This window comes from Hermetia illucens, chromosome 3 (genome assembly GCF_905115235.1).
Source record: "Hermetia illucens chromosome 3, iHerIll2.2.curated.20191125, whole genome shotgun sequence".
NCBI classification, from domain to species: Eukaryota; Metazoa; Arthropoda; class Insecta; order Diptera; family Stratiomyidae; genus Hermetia; species Hermetia illucens.
Genome location: NC_051851.1, coordinates 39,806,008 through 39,830,861, shown reverse-complemented (window position 1 = coordinate 39,830,861; position 24,854 = coordinate 39,806,008). Strand labels below are relative to the sequence as shown.

The following is a 24,854-nucleotide window of genomic DNA, read 5'->3' as shown; positions in this document are numbered from 1 at the left end:
GGGTACGGCAACTGAGTTGTACAGCGCAACTCCACGCTTGAGCTCCGAGGAGCTCTGTCCGCGATGAAGGCATAACCACAATCACCATGAAACTCCCACTAGGGGGCCAACCGCAAATAACCGGGCCGAGAATACATCCTCCAGGAATTCTCCTGGAGCATATGCTCGCAGAGGGTCATCCCGGCTCTTATGGTACCAGATAATCTCCGGTGAGGCTTAGTGGCAAGAGCCACTTCAGATGAGTCCCTTGCAGACTCGGGTCTGACCAGTCCTCGAGACAGATAAACTCTTCTTCAGCAAAAAGCTACAACCCTAGCATGAGGGGATATATACATATTGATGAGCACTATTAGTACATCGTCCCATTTGATCCTCCATGACAGTTGTTGGACATAAAGGGCAAGAAGACGAACCCTTCCTATAGTTCGGTGGATTATACAGAGATTGGAGAGATTATTTTTTATCCGGGCCAGCCAATTTTTAAAAGGGAGCACACTTAGTTGGTTCCCGAAATACAGTATTTATTCTCTTCGAATTTCTTTTTTTTTTGCCAGGATGTTTGTAATCGACTACAATATGAGCGAGAAGGTTCCGTGGTCAGCTAAACGCTATAAAAATATCTGGCGGCTGGAAAAAATTTCCATTCCATTCCCAAAAAGAATGATATCATAGTCGCAATTTCTTAAGAGGCAGTAAAGCCAACTCCATCCACATTTTGATAAGCAGCTTACCTACCGCAGACATATTGACACCCAAAATATTTATGTGATGGTCAAATTGTGAATATTACCTGAAATATTTCACCTTCAACCTAATAATAGATTTTCCGCTATATCAAATTCTAATCTAATCTAAAAGTAATAAATCTCGACAATTGAAACCCAGGAAAACATGTCTTTCCAATCGGTTCCCCTCGTCTCTAAGCTATATGAATTGCGCCATTGAAATGACCGAATATGAAATTCTTAATGCCAAATATTCTTAAACGATTAGATTTATTTTAAGCCAAAACGGAAGTACTGGCGAAATAAATCAACAATATTCAATTTAGCCATCACTTCTCAACAATCAATAAGTTTTCCATTACTTTCGGTCATGTTTGATCAAAAGATGATGACGAAGTTAGTAAGTGATATTGAACTACAAAATGACGTGTTTATGACCATTATTTGGGACGACGACATGGAGGATTTGTGCTCTCAATGAAGCTGTTGCATTTTTTAAAAAAAAACTTTGGTTATCTAACTTGTGGAGCCATTTGACATTTAAAATCTCTACTGACTAATCACGGACTTCAAATTATATGATTAGTTGAACAGCAAGTAAGATGACATTTTTCAATTTTAACAAAAATAGGTGGACAAATTTAATATGACAAAACAATTTGCAAATAATGATTTTTCGGTAAAGCAAGTTTCCATTGGGGATTTGCTTAATGGAATCTGTTAACCATCTCCAATCTGGGGGCTCGCTGTGCCACAATGAGAGATCGAGAAGATTTTGAAATGAAGCTACCACTGCTGATCATGATTCTATCGTCAAATGTCTCTTATTAAAATTGAAATTTATCTCTATGTAAAATAGTTACAACTTAATAGAAACCAAACTTCAGTGCCCGAAAAATAATTGAGACCAAATTTTAAAGATTTCCAATGAAACCAAACCTTATTAAGACCATATGTAATAAGTATTTTCTCCAAAGAGACTGCAACTATTGAGAAGGAATTAGGCAGAAATACGAAAACTGTGGAATCCCATAGATGCAGTGAATAGCGCAGCGACGGATTCAAGGATAGTCGTGTGGTATACCAAATGAACAATATCAATTAGCATTTTACGAAACAATAGTATTACATTTAATATGATTACGAAGGAGTAAGGAAGGATAAAAAATTACAAACATAAAGTGAGACAATCTTTTATTCAAAAACGTTTCCCACTGAATCGGAAGTTTTATAATTCTTTCATTAAAGAATGAATCTGGATGCGTCTGTAATTGACAATCGCGCACGAACTTTCCTACATCTTCATCCTGTCAAAATTATGGCCTCCTAGTTCCTTTTAAATGGTCCAATGAATTTTGTTTGGGTTAGTTAATGCATTTGTGTGTGGCCAAGCCGGCCTCGCTTTTTTCGTAGGTAGGCCAGTTTCAGTTTATCAAACAGCTGGCAATAGCATGCAGCATTAACTGTCCACTGTTCATGGAAAAAATCAACGAGCAATCTGTAATCCCAAAAACTCGTTACAAAAACTTTCCCAGCAGGAAGGCATGTCTTGGCTTGCTGCAGTGGTACTTTTCCAAGTGCCACTACATGCTTGCCTGCTTATACTCGTCGAATGGTGGTGATGTACCAACACTCGATCCCCGGTGTCAATATGCCTCAAGAAATCATCCCCCCATGTTCGATATCATGCCAAAAGTCTTTCACATAGGACGATTCGCTTTCTGATCTTCCGTCAAGATGCGAGCAACCTACCTTGCCAGCACTTTCCAATAACCCAAATCATCTGAAATAATTGATCACGCATTCCCATACGGTATTCCGTAAGATGACGATTCTCTTTAATCATCACATAGATCGCAAGAATATTCACCTCAATGATGCTTATTCGCAATTGTCAACTTTCATCCTTGAAAGCGTCTTTTAGTGAACTGTGCAGTTAGTTGACACAAAATTTACATGTCTCGCGACAAAAATGTATAACAATGTTTAGCAGATGCACACACCTCTTGCTCAGATGTGGTGCTATGGACAATCAATCTCCTCTGGTGGTTTCTCCCCTCCACAATGTATTCCTAGCAAGTGCCAGAAAAGTCCAGTTAATATTACGTTGGCGAAAAAGTTTCGTTCGGGAAATTTCGATGTCAAATATGCACTCCGCTCTGGACGGCCAAACACGGAAAAAGTCGACTAAATAATGGAAAAAGTCCATGAAAATCTACTTGTGGCCACTCGTAAGATTGCTCAGGAGCTGAATACTGATCATACAACTGTTTTAGACCATTTTCATTCCGCTGGATTAGTCAAGAAGCTCTATAAGTAGGTGCTGTATGAACTGGGTGTAGAAACTTTAATGGACGAATTTTCGCATCCAAACTGCTGCTGAAAATGTTCAAAAACTAGCAACTGTTGAAATGAGCGTCACTGGGGATGAGAAATGGACAGTCGTGACAGAAGCAATCAGAAACTCAAGAAACAGTCGCAAAACTAGGTTCGCCGAATAAGAGCATGATGTTCTGTGTATGGAGGGATTACAAGGGTTGAGCTGCTCCATCCTGTATCCTCCTGAATTATTGTTTCGAACCTCTACACACACCGTATAATTCTGCCCTTGCGCCTTCAGATTATAATTTATTCCGATCTTTTCAAAACACTCCACAGAGAAAGATATTGAATTCACTTCGATATTCTGAGGATGGGATCATTGCTTTACCAGAAAGATGGCAAAAAACTATCGACAATGAAGGACAACATTTCGATTGATTATTCGGAAAATACGACATTACTTTCTCACCAACCTAATATTAGGAAGACACTAAAATGAAAAAGAAGATGCAAATTGTATACCCTTTTGAAAAAGAGAAAGTCAAGCTATGCAGCCATTTCCTTAAGTGTCGGTCGTTCCAAAACATCAGTGACTGAAATCGGAAAGGAATTCAATACGATTCTAGTTCTTCGAATAGCCGAAAAAAACTGGGAGGAAAAATAGAAGACTAATAATAATGAAGGTCAGACCAGGCAGAAGGCCCACCAAAAAGCCGAAATTAATATTCCAAATTCCGACTTTTTTTAATTTTTTAGATGATCTGTGACGATGAACGTAGTCTTGAAATTATGACTGAAATGGCAAATTATATTTGTTGAGGAAATGGTGAATGCTTTCCTGCCGAGTGTGTATTTTCAAAGATCAAAGATCCACCGGAATAATGATTTGGACCTGTATTTTTAATGAAGCCCTGATCCAATACAATTTATTGACGACACAATGCAATCTGGGAAGCATATTGAAATATTTACCTTCTATATTGCAATAAAAATTAATAATAATAATCGTTGGCGCAACAATCCATGTTGGATCAGGGCCTTGAAGTGTGTTAGAGCACTTCATTCAAGACCGTAACGGTACACTAGGAGGCAATGAGGTCAGCATTGCGCTCGCGCAATGAAAATTACTAAAAAAAAACCTTTGCTTTTTAGATTATCGAAGTTAAGCGTTGCTAGGGTTTTTAGCATTTAGATTGGAGACCAAATCAGGACATTTGGCTTATTCTAATTGTAAAACACATTTAGTTATTTAGTTACTCAAAAAGAGAGGTACACAAATTGGAATAATAAATGAAGTGGCTACTTTCATGTTTTATATTATATCTATTTTTGCTCACGTCCCCCGCAAATATATCACCACACGATAGCTCGTGCACACGTGAACTTCTATATGATTGTTTACAATGACCGACCCCATAGTGAAGGCGGATACTAACGTAAATTGCTACTATCGACATCGTACTCTCTAGAAAGTATAGATAGAACTGTTGTGCGCTCAAAAATGTTTACATAAGAAAACCGTAAACTATGTCTATTTGAAGTGAGAAAGCTTACGATTTCCACCTAGGTTATATATACTTTTACTTTAATACTCTCAAGGGAGATAATTTATCATAAAACAAAGATTCAATGCAATCTTCTTACATTTTAAATGCCCATTTTTTTACTTTGGTCCCTAAACATGTAAATAAATAACAAAAGATATTGGGATTGCTATTTTTATATTAGACATATTTATTCAACCATGTAACTGCAATTTCATTGCCTTTTGAAATTTCTTATTTCACAATCAAGCTCTTATGATTTATTCGAATCCGTTCCATCAGTTAAAGTCTGTTCAATATCCTAACACGTGGTAAGCTTTTTTTACCAGTTCATCTAATTTTCAAAATACACCTTCAAGTCTTTCTGGCCGCCACAGCACGTGTAGTGTCATTGAACGGGGGTCCAGATGGGCGAAATACTAATGTGCCTAGTTAAACATTTGGCGATTCTATTCAGTCAAAAAAGTCCAGTTGTTATGAGCAAAAAATAGCTTCAAACTAAATATAATTTTGATCCTTAAGTACACCCTTAAAAATGGTTAATTTTTAGTCTTTTATTTGTAAAATTGAATTTTATAACCAATAGACGAAATCTTCACAATAAATGATTTTTACCAAAGTTCACACATTTAATTTTTATTTGCTTTTGATCAAGAATCAAAAAACGAAATTTAATTAATCTTCATCCCAAGTATCTAGTGCTAAAACTGTTTAAGAACATTTGCTGACTGAACATGCTCATTCATGCCAACTTTTCCGGCTTTTTTCTCTACATACGTCATGGAGAGATATCATTACTGTGAAAATTTCATCAGTCATGGATTCACACGCGAACATTCTTGCGTGTGCCCCAACATACGGATTTTTTTTAAAGACGCGTGATATGTGAATGTTAATTACCGACATATATTTCAATGTTTAAATAGTGTTATAAATAGAATTTACCCCGTGTAATCCTATGGATACAAAGTGATAATAAAAAACCAGTAAATATCTATAATAAACTGCCAATATCAAGATATAAAGTGAATTTTTGGGTGACCTTCCAAAATGTAGAAAATCTACTATGGTTATCCTTTTTATAATATTTTGTTACTCATTCCAAGTTTGAAGTAATTTCAAACTAGACGTATGTATTGCAGAATTACGCTGCCTCCATGTCAACATTAGATACGGAAATGTGTGTCACTTTATATCAATATGAATTCACATTTCGAATTTTTGTTTCTGTCTTTATTATCTTCAAGCTTGCTTTTTCTTGCCTGACCTTGATCCGCGTCTGATGAAATATCGCCGAAATAAAAAAATAGAGTCTACGCTGAATGATAGATAAGTTTGTAGAATTGTGAAAATATGATAAATTTTTTTTGGAAAAAGAATGACATGTAATACACATCACATTACGTTGTGGCAATAATGCTAGAGTGCTCTAAAATAATAGTAATTAGATATAAGAATGAAAGAAAATAAGATATCTTTTATTTGTTATGAATGGCTTTAAGCTTTGAAATACGAGCAGTTCTAATTACGTCAACTTCGACTCAACCTAAAAAGATCCTGCAATTCACGCTTCATTTTCATTGAGAAAGCAGAAATCATAAAGTACCACCATTACAGGCAAACATGATTACAAATCTCATCGAAATTTAAAATTTATCTTCTCCATTTCAGTAGTGAATGTTCTCAACCTTAAAAGTAACTAAAAAATATGATCACTTGAACCATGGAAAACCTTTCAAAGTTTTAATAGGCACTCGAAACATTGTCAATCTTTCATACGATTCTATAATGAACTAACGGTGTCAAGAGGCAACAAGTGAATAGCAAAAGAGAAACGAATCTAGATAAGATTCATCAAAGCTTCAAGGACTCTTGTTTTTCACCTCATTGAATTAATAGTAATTTTAATACTCGAATATGAATCTCTATTCTACTGATCAGTCTTCTAAAGCATAATGAATAGTTAGGATTTTCACCTTGTTGTATTTGTAAGTAGTTTTGTGTTTTTTTAAAATTTATTTACTCAATTTTAAAAATAAAAGATTGTTTTTAAATTGAAGGCCAGATACAATCATATTTAATGTGCACATTTCATTAAAATTAGTATATTGCATTGTATCATTAAGGATGGAGCAGAATTAAAATGGATGTACACTGAATGAGGACCAGGACCAATGTTCAGTGAACTTTTTGGAAATAAATTACAACTCCTTAGACAGCCAAGGACACTTTTAAAAGTTTATTTAGAAACTCTGAATCACTCAGTTTTAAAGTGATTTGAAGAAGTTTGCCTTATTATCCGAGGCAAGCCTGGTAAAACGATTCCGCATCGGAACCGAAAGCCGTGAAAAACAAGAAGTTAATCAGATAACGTAATAAGTATGAAGACAGATTAAACATTAGGAACTTACTCGTAACATGTTCGAAGCGAGATTTCTTAGAGAATACAGTGAGGAACTGGAAGATGAAAAGGAAACTTGAAAGATGTGCAAGTTCCTTAGTAAGTTTAGCTCTCTTAGAAAACCGGATGAGGCTTTCAAAATATTCAAAATTTAATCAGAGCAGACTCTCTTGGAATTACATCATCCGAGAGAACAGGTGACAGAATTGGAAAGAAAATTAGCAATTTCTGCAAACCTATCAAAACGCAAATGTTACAAAACAAACTGGGATACAGCGAAAGCAGTTGTTGACAAATGGGGCAAAAGGCATCTAATTCAGCGATACTCAAATAGAGAATAGAACATCTAGAGCGATTTCTAGCAAATATTTTTTCAATCCGACATAAAGAATGATAGGCTGCACCCAGAGAGGTGTGCTGTCACCACTTCTGTGCTAAATAAACCTATACACACCCAAGCTTACACAGATAATAAGCCCGTTTGAATTCTATAGCTAGATTCAACAAGGCAGAACTAGTGCGAATACCTAAGGAGTAAGGGGAAAGGAAATCTCGAATGCCTCAGCGAAAGAAGGTTCAATTTTACTCCCATGTCGAAACCGAAACCATCAATTAGGAATGTCAGTAGCGGTGGCTAATGCTGCCATCAGACCTTTCCATAAAGACAAGTTGCAGAACTTAAATATCGGCAAACAAATTCATCTTTTCCTCTCAAAACGAAGCAAACATGTTGCCAAATTTGCCCTGTTGGAAAGTAGGATGATGTGCGAAACCATTGCCGACTTTCTAACTGGCCATAATTCACTAGTTGGGTATATACGAGGACTGATACAAAAGTCATGTCTACCAGGGACATACACAGCGACCTGGTGGAGACATGGAGGGAGGCTCTGCTCCTCCATATTCCACAGTTGCTTGCTTGCCATCGACTGAAGATGGACATAGCATCGACGACCCTCACTGTATAGAACGCGAAAGATGTCATGTTAGTAGATCAAAGAGTGAAATTCAAGTATATAACTGAAGTCGTAGGGATCTTATAGAGCAGCGGAATATTTGGAAAAGAAGGATCGGTGCGCTTTGGGTACTAAAAATTTTAACCGATGAATGAAAGAAAAAAAAAACGAATCGACATTTGGAAAGTTCCAACCAGATCAAGAAAACTTTCTGCGACGTTTTCTGACTATGGATGAGACCTATATTCACCAATTTGATCCTGAAACGAAACAAGGATCGATGATTTGAAAACGAGCCTCATCACCGACACTGAAAATTCAAAGTGTCCAAGTCGGCTATAAAGGTTATTGTATTCTTTTTCTGGGGCGTTGAAGGAATAATTATGGCGGAACATTTAGAAAAAGAACTACTGTTCCGGTCTCTTACTACACAGACCAAATAAGAAGATGACAAAACACTATCAAGAAAAAATATAATAATAATCGTTGGCACAACAATCCATATTGGATCAGGTCCTTGAAGTGTGTTAGAGCACTTCATTCAAGACCGTAACCGTACACTACAGAACACTGTAGGAGGCAATGTGGTCAGCATTACGCTCGCACGAGATTATTACCCTGATTTGACTCAGATACTCATTCACAGCTGAGTCGACTGGTATCCAACGTCAAATCACGATACAAATTCCACTGCCGCCAGCGAGATTTGAACCGCGACATTCCGTACGACAGCTTTGTGCTCTAACCACTCAGCTATCCGGACATCAAGAAAAAAGACGCGGAAAATTCAAGCTTGGTTGCTTTTTCAGTACGATCATGCTGTGGCTCACAAAGGCGAAGTTTCAATAACTGTCATTCAAGAAACCGAATTCTAACTGCTCGAAAATCGATCTAGGAGCATGATGATACCCTGGTAGCCTGAAGGATGAGGGGAATAGAAGGAGTTTAAAAAATTGGATTAAGTAATACATATTTTCCCAGGCACATATTTTTTTCCTACGAATTGATTTGGAGGATGTTGACAAAAGCGAACCTTGGAAGATATTGGGCTGTCAGTTTAATTTTCCTTCTTTAGGATAGTGGCGCCGCCAAGTGATACTATGTTCAGCTTCCTTCTCTAGATCAGTACAGCAGAGAAAAAAGGAGACTGATTTTTTGTTTACACAAAATTTATACTTTTTTCAAAGTAATTCCCTTGGACAGCTACACATCAATGGGAACGTTGTTCCCACTTTTGGTAACAGCACTGGAAGTCTTCAACCAGGAGGATCTTTAGCATGTCCGTTACACTCTTCTGGATATTTCTACAGTCCCGAAACAACGACTCGTTGAGGACATTTGATAAATAAATAAAAAAAAATAAATGATCCTTTTTCTGAGCCTTTCAAGAATGTGACAGTTTATCCTGGAGGAACAAATTCTTTGTCGTCGATTCTCCTTCTGTCAAAAAAAGAGATCAGCGTTAATTTGAACTTCGATTTGCTCATTCGAGCTTTCTTTGGCCGAAGAAGGCTTGAAGTGTGTTCCACTTCTCACTTCGCCTTCTAGCCTCAGAATCGTATTCAAAAATCTATGTGATCACCACCTGTGATCACACGCCTAAAGAAATCTTGTTCATTGGCTCATTCTGTCTAGCAGATCAAGACCGTTATTTTTTCTATTACCCTTCTGCTCAATTTGTGAGGTTTTTCCGCACCATTTTGGTACAGACGTTTTACGTGTGCAAATGTTCAGGAAACTTGCTAATTATGAAATCCCAAAGAGAGGTAAAATTATTGGATCAGTGGAACATGAAAACATAACAGATCTTAACTTTCAGCTAAGACAAAGAACGTTTTTGACAAGAACTAATTGTTAATATAAATACGCTGCTTATCTACACGCAGTATTGGCACGGTTTTGAGTTGGATGATTTACCAAATTGTCCTAGATGCGGAGGCATACCAAAGGATCCAGAGCATGTAATTTTCCACTGCCCAAGAGCCGCAACCTGAACCAAACATTGAACAAGAACCTGAGCTCACAAAAATACAGCAGAAGCTGAGGCAGACGAATTTTTCTAAAATTTTCCACCGCCATGTACGAACCAAGAAAGTATATATATCAATTCAAAATTCGACAAATTATACTGATTGAAACCGACAGGTTTGAAGCCTTGGCTGATCTAAGCCCAGACACCTAATATTTTATTTGAGGATAGGGTGGTCCTAGTCCGCCAGACTGCAATTTACGTTGGCTGACGGTTTCGGATCGGCGAGTTCGAAACCACTTTTTATTGTCTTTATCTGACATCCTAAATTGGAGTTTGCAGCCAGAATAAAATATGTTCGTTGGCACGGTCATGGCGCTTTTACTCAAGTAATATCAGAATATCATTGTTACCAAATGAAACCACTAGTGAATTATAATACCACAGAGATTCCTACATTAACCCATTTGCACTTATTAAGGTAAATCTCGTATGACTCAACCTACTATTCTCAATCTATGTATTATTAAAAAAACATTGAATCGAATAATTACAAAACTTCAATTTATCACTTTTATATGAATCTATCATACGGTTCGCGTGATTATTCAACAATAGATGAACTATACAAACATTACTTGAATTGATAATTCAAATCATAAATTTTAACGCACTACCAACTGCATTAATGATAAATATATAATTGTGGAAATTAACATTTTGAAAAGAGGTCATATGAATCACCATTGTATCTGATCGTTTTAATGGTTACTACTTTTGTGTTTATAAATGAGTTGCGATTTAGATTTTCATCGGAACTCGACATGCAGTAGCATTGTGAATAGATCTTGATAACCGTTATACTAGTGCATTTAAATTATATCATTTAAAGTTTTACGATTCAATTCTTCGCCTCTTAATTGACTTAGGATGACGGAATCCGAGCTATCTATTCAGAAATCAAGCTGCATAAAAGATGCCTTGTTGAAAGATATCAACTCTTGAGACCTAGTGAACTAAATGCGTAAATAAATGCAAGGATGGTTAAAATTTAAGACTAATCCTTGCTGATTTTTCAAAGGAAATCATGTTTCTTTTGAACTTGTTTATATAAGATAAATCTCACATGTTTTTTTATCCAATCGTATCGTAAACGGACCTTAGTCTCTTGTCACAAGTGAAGTTCTAACTAAAAAACAAAGACTTACCGGTGTTAGTAGTAATGGTGTTGCTGCCGGCGATGATATATCCGTGGTGAACTTAATTCCAGAACCCAAATCAAAATCACATATTTTTATTGGACATAATTTATCCGGAAATACACACAGTATATTTTCTGGCTTAAGATCTCTATGAGCGATACCCTTCTTATGTAAAAAATCCAAGCCAGAGGCTATTTCTTTGATAATCTGAGCGGCCTCATGCTCGGAAAAACAAATATGCTCTTGTATGCGAGTTAAAAGAGGTCCTCCATTTATCTGTAATTTAAATTAAACAATTGGATTAGAATGATAACAACTATATTTGCTTTCATTGTTTAATCAGCATGAGTTGCAGAAAAAAATTGTTTGTTATTATTTTTTTAGGAATATTTGAGATAAATCTAAACCGAAAATAAATCCCAATTTTCGACCACGCAGTACTTTGAACTTTCCATTAAATATAAGCGACATAAATAAAAAATTATGAAAGAAAAACTTTGATTAGAAGGCGCCCGTTTATTTAAAAATGAATATTCATTGTGACCGATACAAATGGCGATGTTCTCAAAACTTCTCAAATCAGCAATATTAAGAGCATTAAAAAAAGAATCTTAACGAGTATCATTAATAACTTTCACTTCTCAAGAAAAATGAAAACTTTAAAACTTACTTTTTCAAATACTAAATAAAATTTTTCGTCGTCCTCGAAAAATTCAATCAACTGAAGAATGCCAGGGTGACCTTGACAATGATGGAAAGTTTCTACCTCACGAAAAACTCTTGCACGTGCATGCCCAGGTATCTTGTCAATAATTTTCACAGCATACTCTAAATCAGTGTAAATATTTACACAGGTTTGTACTGATGCATATGCACCTTCGCCAAGAATTTCTCCTGTCAATTTGTACAGTTCTGTAAAAGAAAAGAAAGGAATTGGTGAAAAAATGCATTAAGTGTGGTTACAAATATAGCAAAAATTTGCGTCATTCTTTGTTTTTATCATGAAAGATATCAAGCATTGTGTGTTTAAAAAAAGTAGATATATTTTACTGCCCGCCAACACAATATTTTTGGTTATTTTTTATGATAATCAGAGACAGAGCCATCACGTGAATGAAAGGATGACAATGCTTTTTGCAAATTTATTGAAAATCCTACCCCATCTATTTTTGATAATTACTGAATTTTATGAAAAACAGTTTTTCATCCTTCGCCTCATTATTGGTGTCATATTCTGTACAAAGCGTTCTTCCTCTTTTTAAGACTTAGTGGTTAGTAAAAAAAAAGGTAAAAGCTTATCAAAAATCAATTCAACGTATGTCTGTCTGTCTTTTTTCCCTTGGAAGGTGGAAAGGTTGATAACCACCTACCGTTAGCTCCTGCGATGTTGTTATTTATCACTTTCTTCCGAAGCTCCTCCTTCTTCAGCATATTGTAGTTCGCTTTTGTTATTTTTTCCACCGCCCTCCAAGATGTTTCAGAGACTAGGCTGGTGCACAATATTGTGAGGCGATCACTATGCTCCGGCGGGAATTTCCACCTGCCCACTGTGCACGACGAGTCTAGAACAGTTAAAACATATTCCAGATCTCATTTCGGACAATATGAGCATCGTCCGTAGAAATGACTAGCTCCCCCAGATTATATTAGTTCAATTGGTAGTGACCAGTGTGTATTCCCAGTATAATCCGAAGATTGTTCTTGAAGTTTAAACAGTCCTTTCGTGGGTTCACTCAGCCGTTCCTCTTCATTTTTTAATGTCATAGCCACGAACCCGTTTCCGATTCAACAGAAGGTTTGCGGCCCGGATAGAGGCGTCCCTCTCCGTCCCTTCTTGATCAGTTTGTCTGCTGCCTCATTGCCTTCCAACCCAACATGGCCTGAAATCCAGAGTATGCAGGCCGTTTGTGTGAGCCGAGCTTATTCAATATCTTAAGGCATTCCCATACCAATTTAGAGTTTACCTGGCTAGACTTAAGTAACTAGATCGCCGCTTGGCTGTCGGTAAAAATAGCAATGTTCTGCCCCCTATAGTTTCTTTTGAGGTTGAAGCGGGCACATCTGTCTATGGTGTATATTTCCGCCTGGGATATGCTTGTGTGCTTAAGCATTGGTTCCAAGTACATTTTCCTTGGACCAATGACCCCGGTGCCTGCTTCCTCTGCTGCGAAGGGTCCGTCAGTACACCAATAAATCAGTTGCTGGTTTAAGTCATATGTTACAACCACGCTCTCCCAGTTCGCCCTGTTATTACGTGTTTCAAACTTCTTATCGAAATTAAATCTCGTTGTCATATTATCGCTTTGTATCAGTAATCCGGTACCGCTTAAAAAAGAATATCAACATTCCTTCGATTTACACAGGTCCCCGTCTCACTGATGTTCCCGGCCATCCTGAAGATCGCTTTGTTTGCCTGCATCTGTATGTGCAAATGAAGAAGAGTTTATCCCTGAAGGTCCTCTAGGCATCCAGTTGGGTATGTCCTCATTGCCCCCACTGATACACACGCAAGCCAGTTTTTGAAGTTTGTGTAACTCCCTGGCTGTTGTTCTGAGTTCAGTTCTTTCTGCCCAGATTACCGCCCCAAAGTAGTATCTTCGGAATGCAACCTCATTTTTTCCTGCTATGGACCTGCAAACCTTTTTAGCTTTCCGACATGCATCTTCCAGAGTAATTTTTGGTCTAGTGTTAATCCCATATATTTGACTTCTGTTTCTCGTTTCACCTTCATACCATGTAACCTCATGGCTCTCGGGTGATCAAGCTTAGTACGCTTCCTAGGGGAGGTTACTATGTTGGTTTTGGCTGGATTGATGCGTAGTCCCGCCTTCCTGCACCAGATGCTAGGAACCCTTAGTCCAGTTTAGGTTTTATCATATAGGATATCCTTATATTTCCCCCTACAAATTGGGTAAGGTCGCAGCTAACTTCTCCTGTCGTTGTTTAATCCACTTTGACATATCTGGGATAATTCTGTGAGTCCAGTGTCCTTTAGGTAACCCGTGCCATTTCTTCTGCCACCCCAGCACTGCTTGATTTTGCGCTAATTCTCTGTCAGAGTCGATTGCTTTGCTTTGCATTTTCGCAAACAATGTACATAGTAACTGGCAATGACTTTGTTGCTAAACTCTCAAGATGTGCTGAAGTTTAGCTTGGTCAATCATGACTCATAGGTATTTGAGCGCTGATTGTGAATATATGTACACTCGTGTGGTTTGCTCGCCAGTCGCTATTGATGTTCCCTTCCATCGCTTGGTGATTAGAACTGCCTCGGTTTTATGCTCCGCGAGCGCCAATGCAGCATCTTTAAACCAATACCTGATTTCCTAAATTGCCTTGTTTGTGAGAATGTGAATATCCTTAATATCTTTTTCCACTATAGTCAAGCCAATGTCATCTGCGGAGCCAATAACTGTCATTTCTTTGGCTGCTGCTGAAGTGTCAACATTCCATCGTACATTTTATCCACAGGAGAGGACCGAGGACCAATCCTTGTGGAATTCCACAGGTCACATTCAATATATATATCGTCCTAATCGTAGTACAACAGCCTCTTCAGAAGAAGTTCTATGACGACACGAACCAGATATATGGAAGCCCCTACAACTCTCTGAATCAGTGATAAGGGAGAGCTAGACTGTCGTACGAAAAGTCGCGATTCAAATCTTACTGGCGGCAGGGGGATTTAAATCGTGACTGGATATCGGATACAAGTCGACTCAGCTGTGAGGACTACCTCGAGTCAAATCGGGATAATAATCATACAATTTCGGTCATCGTACTGATCGTATTCACAGTAGACTGCGCTTTTCCGAGTTCGAACTGCCTACCCGAGAGATCACCCTCACATTTTGTCATCAGCACAAGCTTATTGCGGATGGCCTCAAAAACCTTGTCGATGCCGTTTAATAGGCATATAGGCCTATAAGACGGAGGATCACTCAAAGGCTAGCTTCTGTTGCTGCTATATTTTCAGGAAAACCCCCTCTTTGAGCGAACCAATTTGGAACTGCCTTAACGGCCACTACCAGGACTTTATTCGGAATGCAATTTAAATCTAGGTCTTTATTCTTCACAATCTTCCTCACGGCCTCCCAGTACTTCTTCTGTGGTTATCTCGGCAATTTCATATCAAGACAATCCACTGTGGGATGTTCTGGTTTATTTGGAACTGGTTTGAAAAAGATACTAATGATATCCCACAGCAAACCAAGGTTGGTGATCGGCTTGCTCTTATATGTTTGCCTGTTTTTTTTCCAGAGGTGAAAATCTTCAAAACGGGCTAGTATGTACATATGCTCCAGCATGTGAGATTGTTACCCCCTAAAACTACAGCATGGTTTTAGCACCCCCTTCGCTCATCGATTGCATTCGCATCTGCGGCTTTTCCAGCACCTCTTCCTCTCAACCTTCACTGAATCCCCCACAATATGGTAAGCTACATTCTTGTTCTCTTGGCATGAAAGCATTTCTTTAACTAGACTTTCCGGTGCTACCGTTCTTCCCAACGTTCCCGATGTGTGTTCTAGACTCTTCCTGTTTGTCTGTCACACAACTATTCTCACGAAATTGAATAAGAGAATGTAGTCTGTGAATCTTTGTACATACTGCAGCGCCGTTTTCTGTTGAGTTTAAATGAGAGCTCCCCATACATACGAAAGAAAGGTACACATTTTTTTACAAAATGCAAGATCTGTCGCAAAGCAAACGAGACTTTTTATAATCCCTATTTATAGAGATCGCTATCGTTTGATGGGAATCGAAAAGGTATATTCTTCACTAACGTTGGCTAAATTTCATGATCAGCGGACAAATAGAAGCCGAGTTACAGTGACAGTGTGTTTATAGCATTGGTCGAAAAATGAGACGGTTGAATTAATGAAACAAGTGTAGGGTTTCTCCCGTTCCGGGGCCCATGTGTTTTAAACGATTCAAGAAAGGTCGTGAGTATATCAAGCACACCGAAAAGCCCGGTTAGAAAATTTTCGTGTTTATACCAAATAACACTGAAATTGTGCGTGTTCACTGACGACCAAAAATTGCTGCGAATCCAACATTGAGCAATTTAATTAAAGAGTCGAAAAAGGACCCAAACTTCAAGGATAGCATTGTAACTAGAGAGGCGATGTGATATTTTCAATATGACCCGGAGCCAAGTCAAAGTGTCGAATGAAAGCACTCAAGTGAGCCAGATCTGAAAAGAGGTCAAAAGTGAACGCACATTTGATTTGTTTCTACGATTTCAAAGGAATAATCAACAGGGAGTTTATGTCGCATATTCACCGCGTGGGTCCGCAATACCGATAATGAGCCGGCCTATCGTATCGTCACTCATTTTTTTACCAATAATCACATTTTCATCTCCAATCAACTCATGGTATTCTCCTGACTTGACACCTTGCGACTACCTCTTCGGTCAACTACAATTGGCACTGAAAGCAAAGCAGTATGCCGATCTTGAGACTATACAAAAGGAGTCCACCGTGATTCTGAAAAACATTCCTATAGAAAGGCTTAAAAATCATTCGTCATACTAATTGACCGTGCAAAAGAATCTATCCAGCCGGAAAATCGAGACCCAAGCCTGAAAATATTACCATATTTTATATTTTTTCCAGGAAGCCATCCTTAAGTCCATATAAAAGTACAAAATTTGGCATCAGTGTAATATACAGAGTAGGGTACCTCGATGAAAACTAACAACAGTCATTTCTTCTTCAAAAGTTGCAGTGTTCCAAAGCGGGTTTTTCTCATACCATAAGAAAAGTTTTTGTGTTTAGCAAGGCACACACCCTCTTTCTCCTTCCAAGAGGCAAGGTTGGAAATTGAAAGCTCATCATCCTTACGTAGAAAAGACCATTTTGAGATATCATAGTTTTCGAATTCCGCGGGGTAGGCTACCGCAAATTCGTCGAGGCTGTAGAGGAGGAACTTCCAGATTCACTGTCCAAAGTCTCCAACCACTACCTCTATCAAATGCTGTTTACTAATGGGAAAATAATAACTCCTTCTCCCTTCATATCTTTCCTACTTCAGCTAGGGTTTCTAAACTCAAACTTTACCAAAAGCTGTTTACTGCTTATAAAAAGAAACATATGCATGCGAAAGAATTTTTCTAATTGTTGACTTTTTGCAACCACTTTACACAACAAGTCATTCAGATTGCCAAGGGTACATCAATAGCATTGCAACTTTGCAAACGTAATGTAGGAAGATAAGCAAAAATTACAATAAAAGATAAATACGTTCCAGGGAGGGAATGAAGAGAACTGCGGCAATTATTTGTTCTCACAGTCACCCGGGTTTGTGTTTCTGAAGTTGCGAACTTTGAACACAATTGTGTTGAACAATAACGGCGACTACAGTACAGTAATTGAAAGGGAAATCCTCTTTTTAGTTTAATTTTCAAAAATAAACAGATTCACGTTGACTCCTCACAACTTTTAATCAAAACTAATCCTCAAGTTCTAATAAATTCGAACGTGAATAATAATCCTGCCGACAGTATAAGTGAGGAGATGCAAATTTATCTAAATTCACAACATTCAAGGGGTTCAGATAATCTAAACGATTCAGATAGGAATGAATTAATTATCTACGTCAAGCCATCATTTTCTTCATATATGCACATCACCATTATTTCTCCCTGACATCACCATAATTTACCAACATTAAACAAAAACACGTGCAACCGATAAACATCTCTTGGAAGATTACTCTGAATTGGAACAACAGCAAGAAAATTGCGGAAACATAACAATGAACCAAATTTATAAATAACTTTTCCTTTCATGTCTTTATCATTTAAAATATTCATTGCATTCTTTTCCATTTGAGTTTATACCTTGCGTCATTATCATGATTCACTGTAGTTCTACCGAGGAGGTGACAACAGCTAACGTCCAGGCATGAACCACTTGGCCATTTTTGAATGGTTTGACTCATTCCCGTTCGTCCACCTACACTGTTGATAGATGACCTTGTGGATGATTCACAATTTTAAAATCTGATATACCAAAAAATTATTTTGTTATCTTAATTAACGTTATTCATGAATTTACACTGTTTTTTGGTATGAAACCAAAAATAGCTTGTATCTTCGCTTCCGAAGATCACTGGATTGTTAAGTGGGATGACACGCACATTGTGATTATGCACTTTTGAGCATTACCCTATTCGGAAATGAACTTTACAAATATTTGTTCAAGTAAAAAATTCTGCATGAATTTAATGTACGATTTTTCATCCGAAAAACGTGTAACCTGAAGCTTTCGTCATAAAAGGAGATAAGCTCAAAGCCACGTATAAAACATGTTTGAGATTCTGAGATTTATCTCGAAACCTTTTAAAGTCTTATGCAAATTTTCTTGAATGAGACTCTATTACATTTCGGATATACGGAAAAGTGTTGAATCTATTTTGATCCCTGCTTGGACCAGGAAAGAGAAAGATAAAAAACACGAAAAATATTAGGCGAAGTAAAAATAGTCATTTCTGCTGGACGTGTTGGTAAGTCATATCTTATGATGTGTAGATCGCATCGGGCCATACTATGCGGCCAGTGCAGATAAAAATCATGATTTTTTTTATTTTTTTTAATAAAATAAATCATGATTTTTATTATTTTTAATAAAATAAATCATGATTTTTCTATTGTGTGTTAGTTAAACTGTAAATGATAGATGTTAACTATATTAATTGCTAAAGCTACTATTGTTTTACATTAGCAACACTCAGGTCGACTTTCAATCCAATGCGTTCCCAGCAGAATGGAAAAGTTAGCAAGGGAAATTTTGAAACCACAAGTAGTATACCATTTCCGAGATCAATGAGCACTTTCGGAACTATTTCCGGGTACTTCCAATAATTTGTTGTAAGGAGATGAGCTTAAGTAACAGTTAGTTAGGCAAAGGTATACATGCTAAACAGCAGCTTTGCAGTGACCGGGTATCAGCCAAACGCATTTGATATGGAAAAAAGATCACTTGATGAAGGTAAGGGAGGAGGATCACTTGATGAAGGTAAAGGAGAAGAAGGGTTTTTCTATTGTGACAAATGGGACAGTTGTTTTGTGTGGTCAAATGTTCACATTAATCCTATCGTTTTTAGCCGTGCTACTACTGAATCTGGCGAAGCGTATTTATTGAAAAGCATAGACATATGTGGAAAACCTCATATAGTTGATTACGCAATAGAAAAATGCACGAATGGGTAGAAATGTAGACTTACAAGTTTAGTCACGAATAACACATCAGTCACGACAAGAATACGATTGAGCTTAAAAAATGATAATGAGAATGAAGAAAGTATATACAGACAAGCACTTGGACTTAAAGAATTCTTTCTATCGTTTCGGTTCGAATTGAGAGAATCCTGAATCCGTTGACTTGATGGCAGACCAGATCAGACCAATTGGAGAGTAGTCTTCTACCCTTTCTTTAGTGCATAGACTTCTTTTTTTGGGGCTAGTTTTAGTTTAGTTTACTGGGGAGAGCCGCAGCTCCGAGCACTCAGGCCATTGTTAGGCCCATTGTACTATCCCCGCAAATCGCCTATTCAATGGCTTTTGGGCTAACATCCAAAGTTAACAAAAATTCAAATGCTATGATTTTATCCAGGGTTAGGCTGCGTTTGGTGAGTTACCTCTGCGCTGGAAAAAGCCATCTGAATTACAGTTAAGCAACTTAGATGAGCATGTGTGTATGGTGGGGGAGAAGCTACAGCCTGAGTGCTCAGAAGCACTCAGGGCGTTTAGATGAGCATGGTCAACTATTCACAGTCTTGACTTCCTGTGACTCTGTATAATTAACTTTTTGGTCCGATCTTCGCAACAAGCAGGAGAATGAATAAGCAGCAAAATTGGTGTTCCTTTCTAAATATTTTAGTAAATAGCTTTTCTTTGTTTGTAGCTTGATCTAATAATATAGTTTCCATTAATTAAGAAAAATTTTGCAACTGGATAAGTATTTTTATTTTATGTAACTGATTCAACTATTATAATTTTAAGTAATCTAAAAACTTTTATAAAAAAAATCTAATTTGATTTTAATCATCAATCAGTAGATATAAACCAATCAACCCTATATACATGCCTATATAAGCGTCAGAAAAGTTTTCCGACACTTTCGTATTTAGTGAAGACAGCTATTATTTTCAGCGTTCCAAATTTAAGGCGAAAAGACGCCAATATAATGTCGAATGCATCAGCAAGAAGATTGGTTCTAACGTTTCCGTTCTGTTAATATGGAAGTCGAATATGACACGCGCTTTGATAGGCCAGAGCTGAGCTAGGTTTCCATTGCTCAAGAACTGAAGATTAACCAGAAACCCATTTCGAACCACTTACATAAGACTCGTCTCAAGAAGAAACCCGATGCGTGGATATTACAGGAATTAACACAAAAGAATCTTTTGCGATTCTTTGCTGAGACCTATCGAAATGAAATTTTGAAAACGGATAACGATAACTGGAAATGAAAAATGGATGATATACCAGAACAATCGAAAAGGACTATTATCCAATGGTGGTAAACTGGCTGGCTAAAGATTGAATCGTGGGATCGTTCAGAGGCGGTCGATATTTGCCTATAAGAAGGGTGCTATCAATGCTATCAGCCAATGGTGAATTGAGTTATGAAATTGCTTCACACATTAGCGTAACCTGATCGACATTCAGGAACACCTCAAATTTAAAATCTACCGCAGCATCATCTGCCCTGTCGCTTTCTCATTTAGAAGCCTCACGATTGGTTGGAGATCAGACTTTTAACAAAACAAAATGGCAACGATTCGACCCCGCTTTTAAACGGGACAAAAGCTGAACAAGAATAATATAAACAAGTATGACTAAGTCTATCCCACCGCATGTAACCTTGCACTTACAAGTAAGATATTCATTGACCTCAGTGGATTGTAATATGCAATGCAAAAGAATACCCAAAATGAGAATGCATACCCTCAACAACTATAGAAAAATTCAAAACGACCAACATATATGATAAACATTTTGAAACTTAGATTGCTCTTAATATGTTGCCAAAAAGTCAATTTATTTTCATCGACCCAGCATGGAAATTTCATACACTAGATGGCAAAGGTTGTTGATTACGAAGATAGTTACACCAAAAGTTATTAAAAATTCGTGTAGATTGACGGTGAAACACATCGAGAACCGGAAGTTCATCTCTTCAGGTATAAAGACTAAGGCTTTTTGGGTAAGAAACCGTGCACTTGTAACAAAAGTCGTCATAAACTTAGATAAATAAATATTTTATTTGGTTCCCCATCCAACCACTCATAGCAACACTCAACTTAAATCGCCGGACGAGGGAGATCTTTCCTTTCAGCCTCTCTTCGAGTGCAGAGTAAATTTACATGAAAAATGCAACTTTGCTAATAATAGTGTGATCTTTACTAAATTTTACAATATTCGCTTCGCTTTAGTAAGAATCAATCATTTGTTAAAGCAGATATCGCGATACAATATGCACCCTCAAAATTTTGCGCAACTCTTATAAATCGATCTTTCTTTCAACTCGCTTTTCCACTTCAAGCAAAACTAACAAAGTTATAAACGGAAAAATACAGTCTTACATTCCTAAAGCTCCTAGCTTCCGATTTGTCGACCTATTTATTGCTAATATCATATAGTTTTAATGAAATTATTGATTTCACCGCTATGGCCAAAATAAAATCATCTAAAAAATTGTTCTAGATAAGAAAACCAAATATTTCTTACCTTAAGAAATTCTACTCTTGTGCTCCTTTATTTTACTTTAATTTACTTTTGTTTACATAAAATAAGCGATATTTCAATATTTGCTAAACCTTGAAGCTATCAGATATGTCCTTCAAAAAATATTTCAAAGTCAAATAGTAATTCTTCCGCAAAATTTTAGAGTCATTTTTTTCCACGGTTGATATTTCCTCTACAATTCGTTTCAAACGAGAGAGATACAAATGCTATTATTGCTACACACCTAAATGCTCTTAATACATTGATAATTTGAAGAAAAACAAAAGGAAAACGTGATAATGAACTTAAGTAATCATTATTAGCTATTATAACAGTGATAACGACTCTTTTATTTACCTTTACAGATTAAATTTTATAATTATATTGAACTGAATATTATTGCATGAGGGGTTTCTCCAAAAATAAATTCTTTATAGTCGTCTTTCGTGTATGTGCACACGATTCAATGTCATTGGTGACATTTTTAACGTGTCAAGTAAATAAAAAGGATTTTCATGTAATAAATCTTGTTTACCAATTGCAGTGGTGATATGCACTTCATAAATATCAGAAAATGCGTCGAATATGTGTAGATTTTCAATATATCATAAGAATTATCAAGCTTTCGTGCGTATCTAGAAAATTATTTTTTGGGGAAATTTTCGTTGACTGATACTTGAAGATAAGATATTTGGAAATGACAGCATTTAAGAATAATGCACAAACAGAATTTCAAACTTTTATTGTTATCATTTGATAAAAAACGATAAGACCGCTGCCCTGGTTAACGTAGACACGAGGTGCGATCAAAGGGTAGTATAGGTTCCAGGGCGAAACGTGAATGGGTACCCACGATGGAGCATAAAACCTGGGAAACGCCTGCTGAACCAAACCAATAGCTCTACTACCAAACCCTATCTCCACCTCCACGTGGTGATCGCTGCGAGTTCTTTCTTTATGAAAAACTGCAGACGGAGAAGGATGAAGGCGAGTCTCCTGCACCTAAAAACAGCACAAATTGTACCAACTGGTCCTCCAAGTTGGGGGTTGGGTAGGGCTGACAACCCTACACAGAATACCAACGTTACGAAGCCACGAAAGGAGGCTCGGACAGAATGCATTTTACAACCACGAACCCGGCAACGACAGCGGATTAACGGTTTGCGCATTTTCTCATGGAACGTTCGCTCCCTCTACAGACCGAATGCTGCTGAGCAGCTAGCCGATACCCTGTCCCAATATAAGGCTGATGTAACAGCGTTGCAAAAGATGCGGTGGACAGAGGCCAGCTTCCTGGAGAAGAGCCACTACACCATGTATTATGGCATGTGCTCGGAGTAGGTTTCTTATTCAGCCAAAAAATGAAACCTGCTGTTATCGGCTTTGAAAATATAAGCGAAAGACGAAATATAAGCTTCATAAACGTTCACGCCCCTACAGAGGAGGCTGCAGAATCGGAGAAGGATAACTTCTAAGAGGCAATTGAGTGGACCCTCGAAGCGTGTCCCATGTATGATATCTAAACCATACTTGGAGATTTCAGCAGTCAAGTAGGGACGGAGCCCGTATTCAGGCGATACGTCGGCTCCCATAGCTTACATAGGGATACCAATGATAACGGGCTGCAGATTATTCACACGAAATGGTTGTTGGGAAGTACCTGGTTTGCGCGGAAAGCGGTTCACAAACATACGTGGGCCTTTCCAGACGGGACCACTTTTAACCAAATTGACCACGTGCTGATTGAAAACCGCCACTTCTCAGCCTTGATGAATGTCAGAACAATATAGACTCGGACAACTATCTCGTTGGCATGGTGGTCCGAGCTCGAATTATGACACCACCTACAATCCCCTCTGACAATCAGGTGAAAGTGAATACTGAAGCCATCCACAATACGGCCCTCCGCAACGCCTATAAGAGGGAAATGAATGCCGCAATAATCGCAGACAACAGAGGTCCTGGATATGAAGCATCAACAAATAATCTTCACAACCACCGGAAGAAAGTTATCATTGATACGGCCAGAAACATACTTGGTCCCAACTGCAAAAAAAAGTCAGAACGGGTGGTTTCACGATGAATGTAAGCTAGCTACGGAACGGAAGAATGCCGCATATCAAGTAATGTTGCGCGGAGACTTATGACGAATTCCGTCGAGCAGAGAAGCGACTTTAGTCAGAAAAAGGAAGCCTGCGAGAACCAACAAGTCTGTGAACTAGAAAAGTACAGAGAACAACCGCACCAGGCGCGGAAGTTTTACCAACAGTCAACAGAGTGAAGCCTTATACACCTCGATCCTGCCGAGACAAAGAGGGAAATCTGATTTCCGATAGAATGGGCATATTGGAACGATGGGTTGAGTACTTTGATGAGCTACTCAACAACCAGAACATCGGCGAATTGGAGGTCCCGCCAACGGAAGACGGCGGGCGAATACTGAGACCACCAGGTATAGGAGAAACAGTCCGTGCAATTCATCGGCATAATAATTATAAGTCGCCAGGAGCCAATGGAATTACAGCCGAATTGGTTAAATATGGAGGCGACCAGTTACACCAAGTGGTTCATCAACTTGTGCTCAAGGTATGGGACAGCGAATCAATGCCTGACGATTGGTAAAGAGGCATTATCTGTCTCATACATAAAAAGGGAGATATCGCACAGTGCAGCAATTATAGAGGTATCACGTTGCTTGCTAAGCCGAATAGCCCCATACGCCCAGAACATCATTGGTCCATACCAAAGAGGTTTCACTTCAGGCAAATCATCTCTCTACGGCAAGCGATGGGAAAACTGTTAGAATATTGACATCAGTTGCATCGACTTTAAAACCGCCTATGATAGCATAGCCAGGGTAAAGCTGTACACGACCATGAGAGAATTCGGTATCCCGACGAAATTAATAAGACTGACTAGGCTGACTCTGACCAATGTGCGAGACCAAATAAAAGCAGCAGGATCACATTCAAGACCATTCGACATCAACAACGGTCTACG

General features: G+C 37.9%; 1 protein-coding gene across 1 annotated transcript in view; it reads right to left on the bottom strand.

The window, feature by feature from the left end:
* Positions 1 to 24,854, bottom strand: part of LOC119650854 (probable serine/threonine-protein kinase fhkD) — a 116,580-nt gene that overhangs the window by 43,924 nt on the left and 47,802 nt on the right. Inside the window, exons 5-6 of the mRNA XM_038054004.1 lie at positions 11,790 to 12,031; positions 11,126 to 11,395 (exon numbers count right to left, since the gene is read on the bottom strand). Coding sequence (XP_037909932.1) covers positions 11,126 to 11,395; positions 11,790 to 12,031 — 512 coding nt within the window. The remainder of the gene's footprint in view (positions 1 to 11,125; positions 11,396 to 11,789; positions 12,032 to 24,854) is intronic.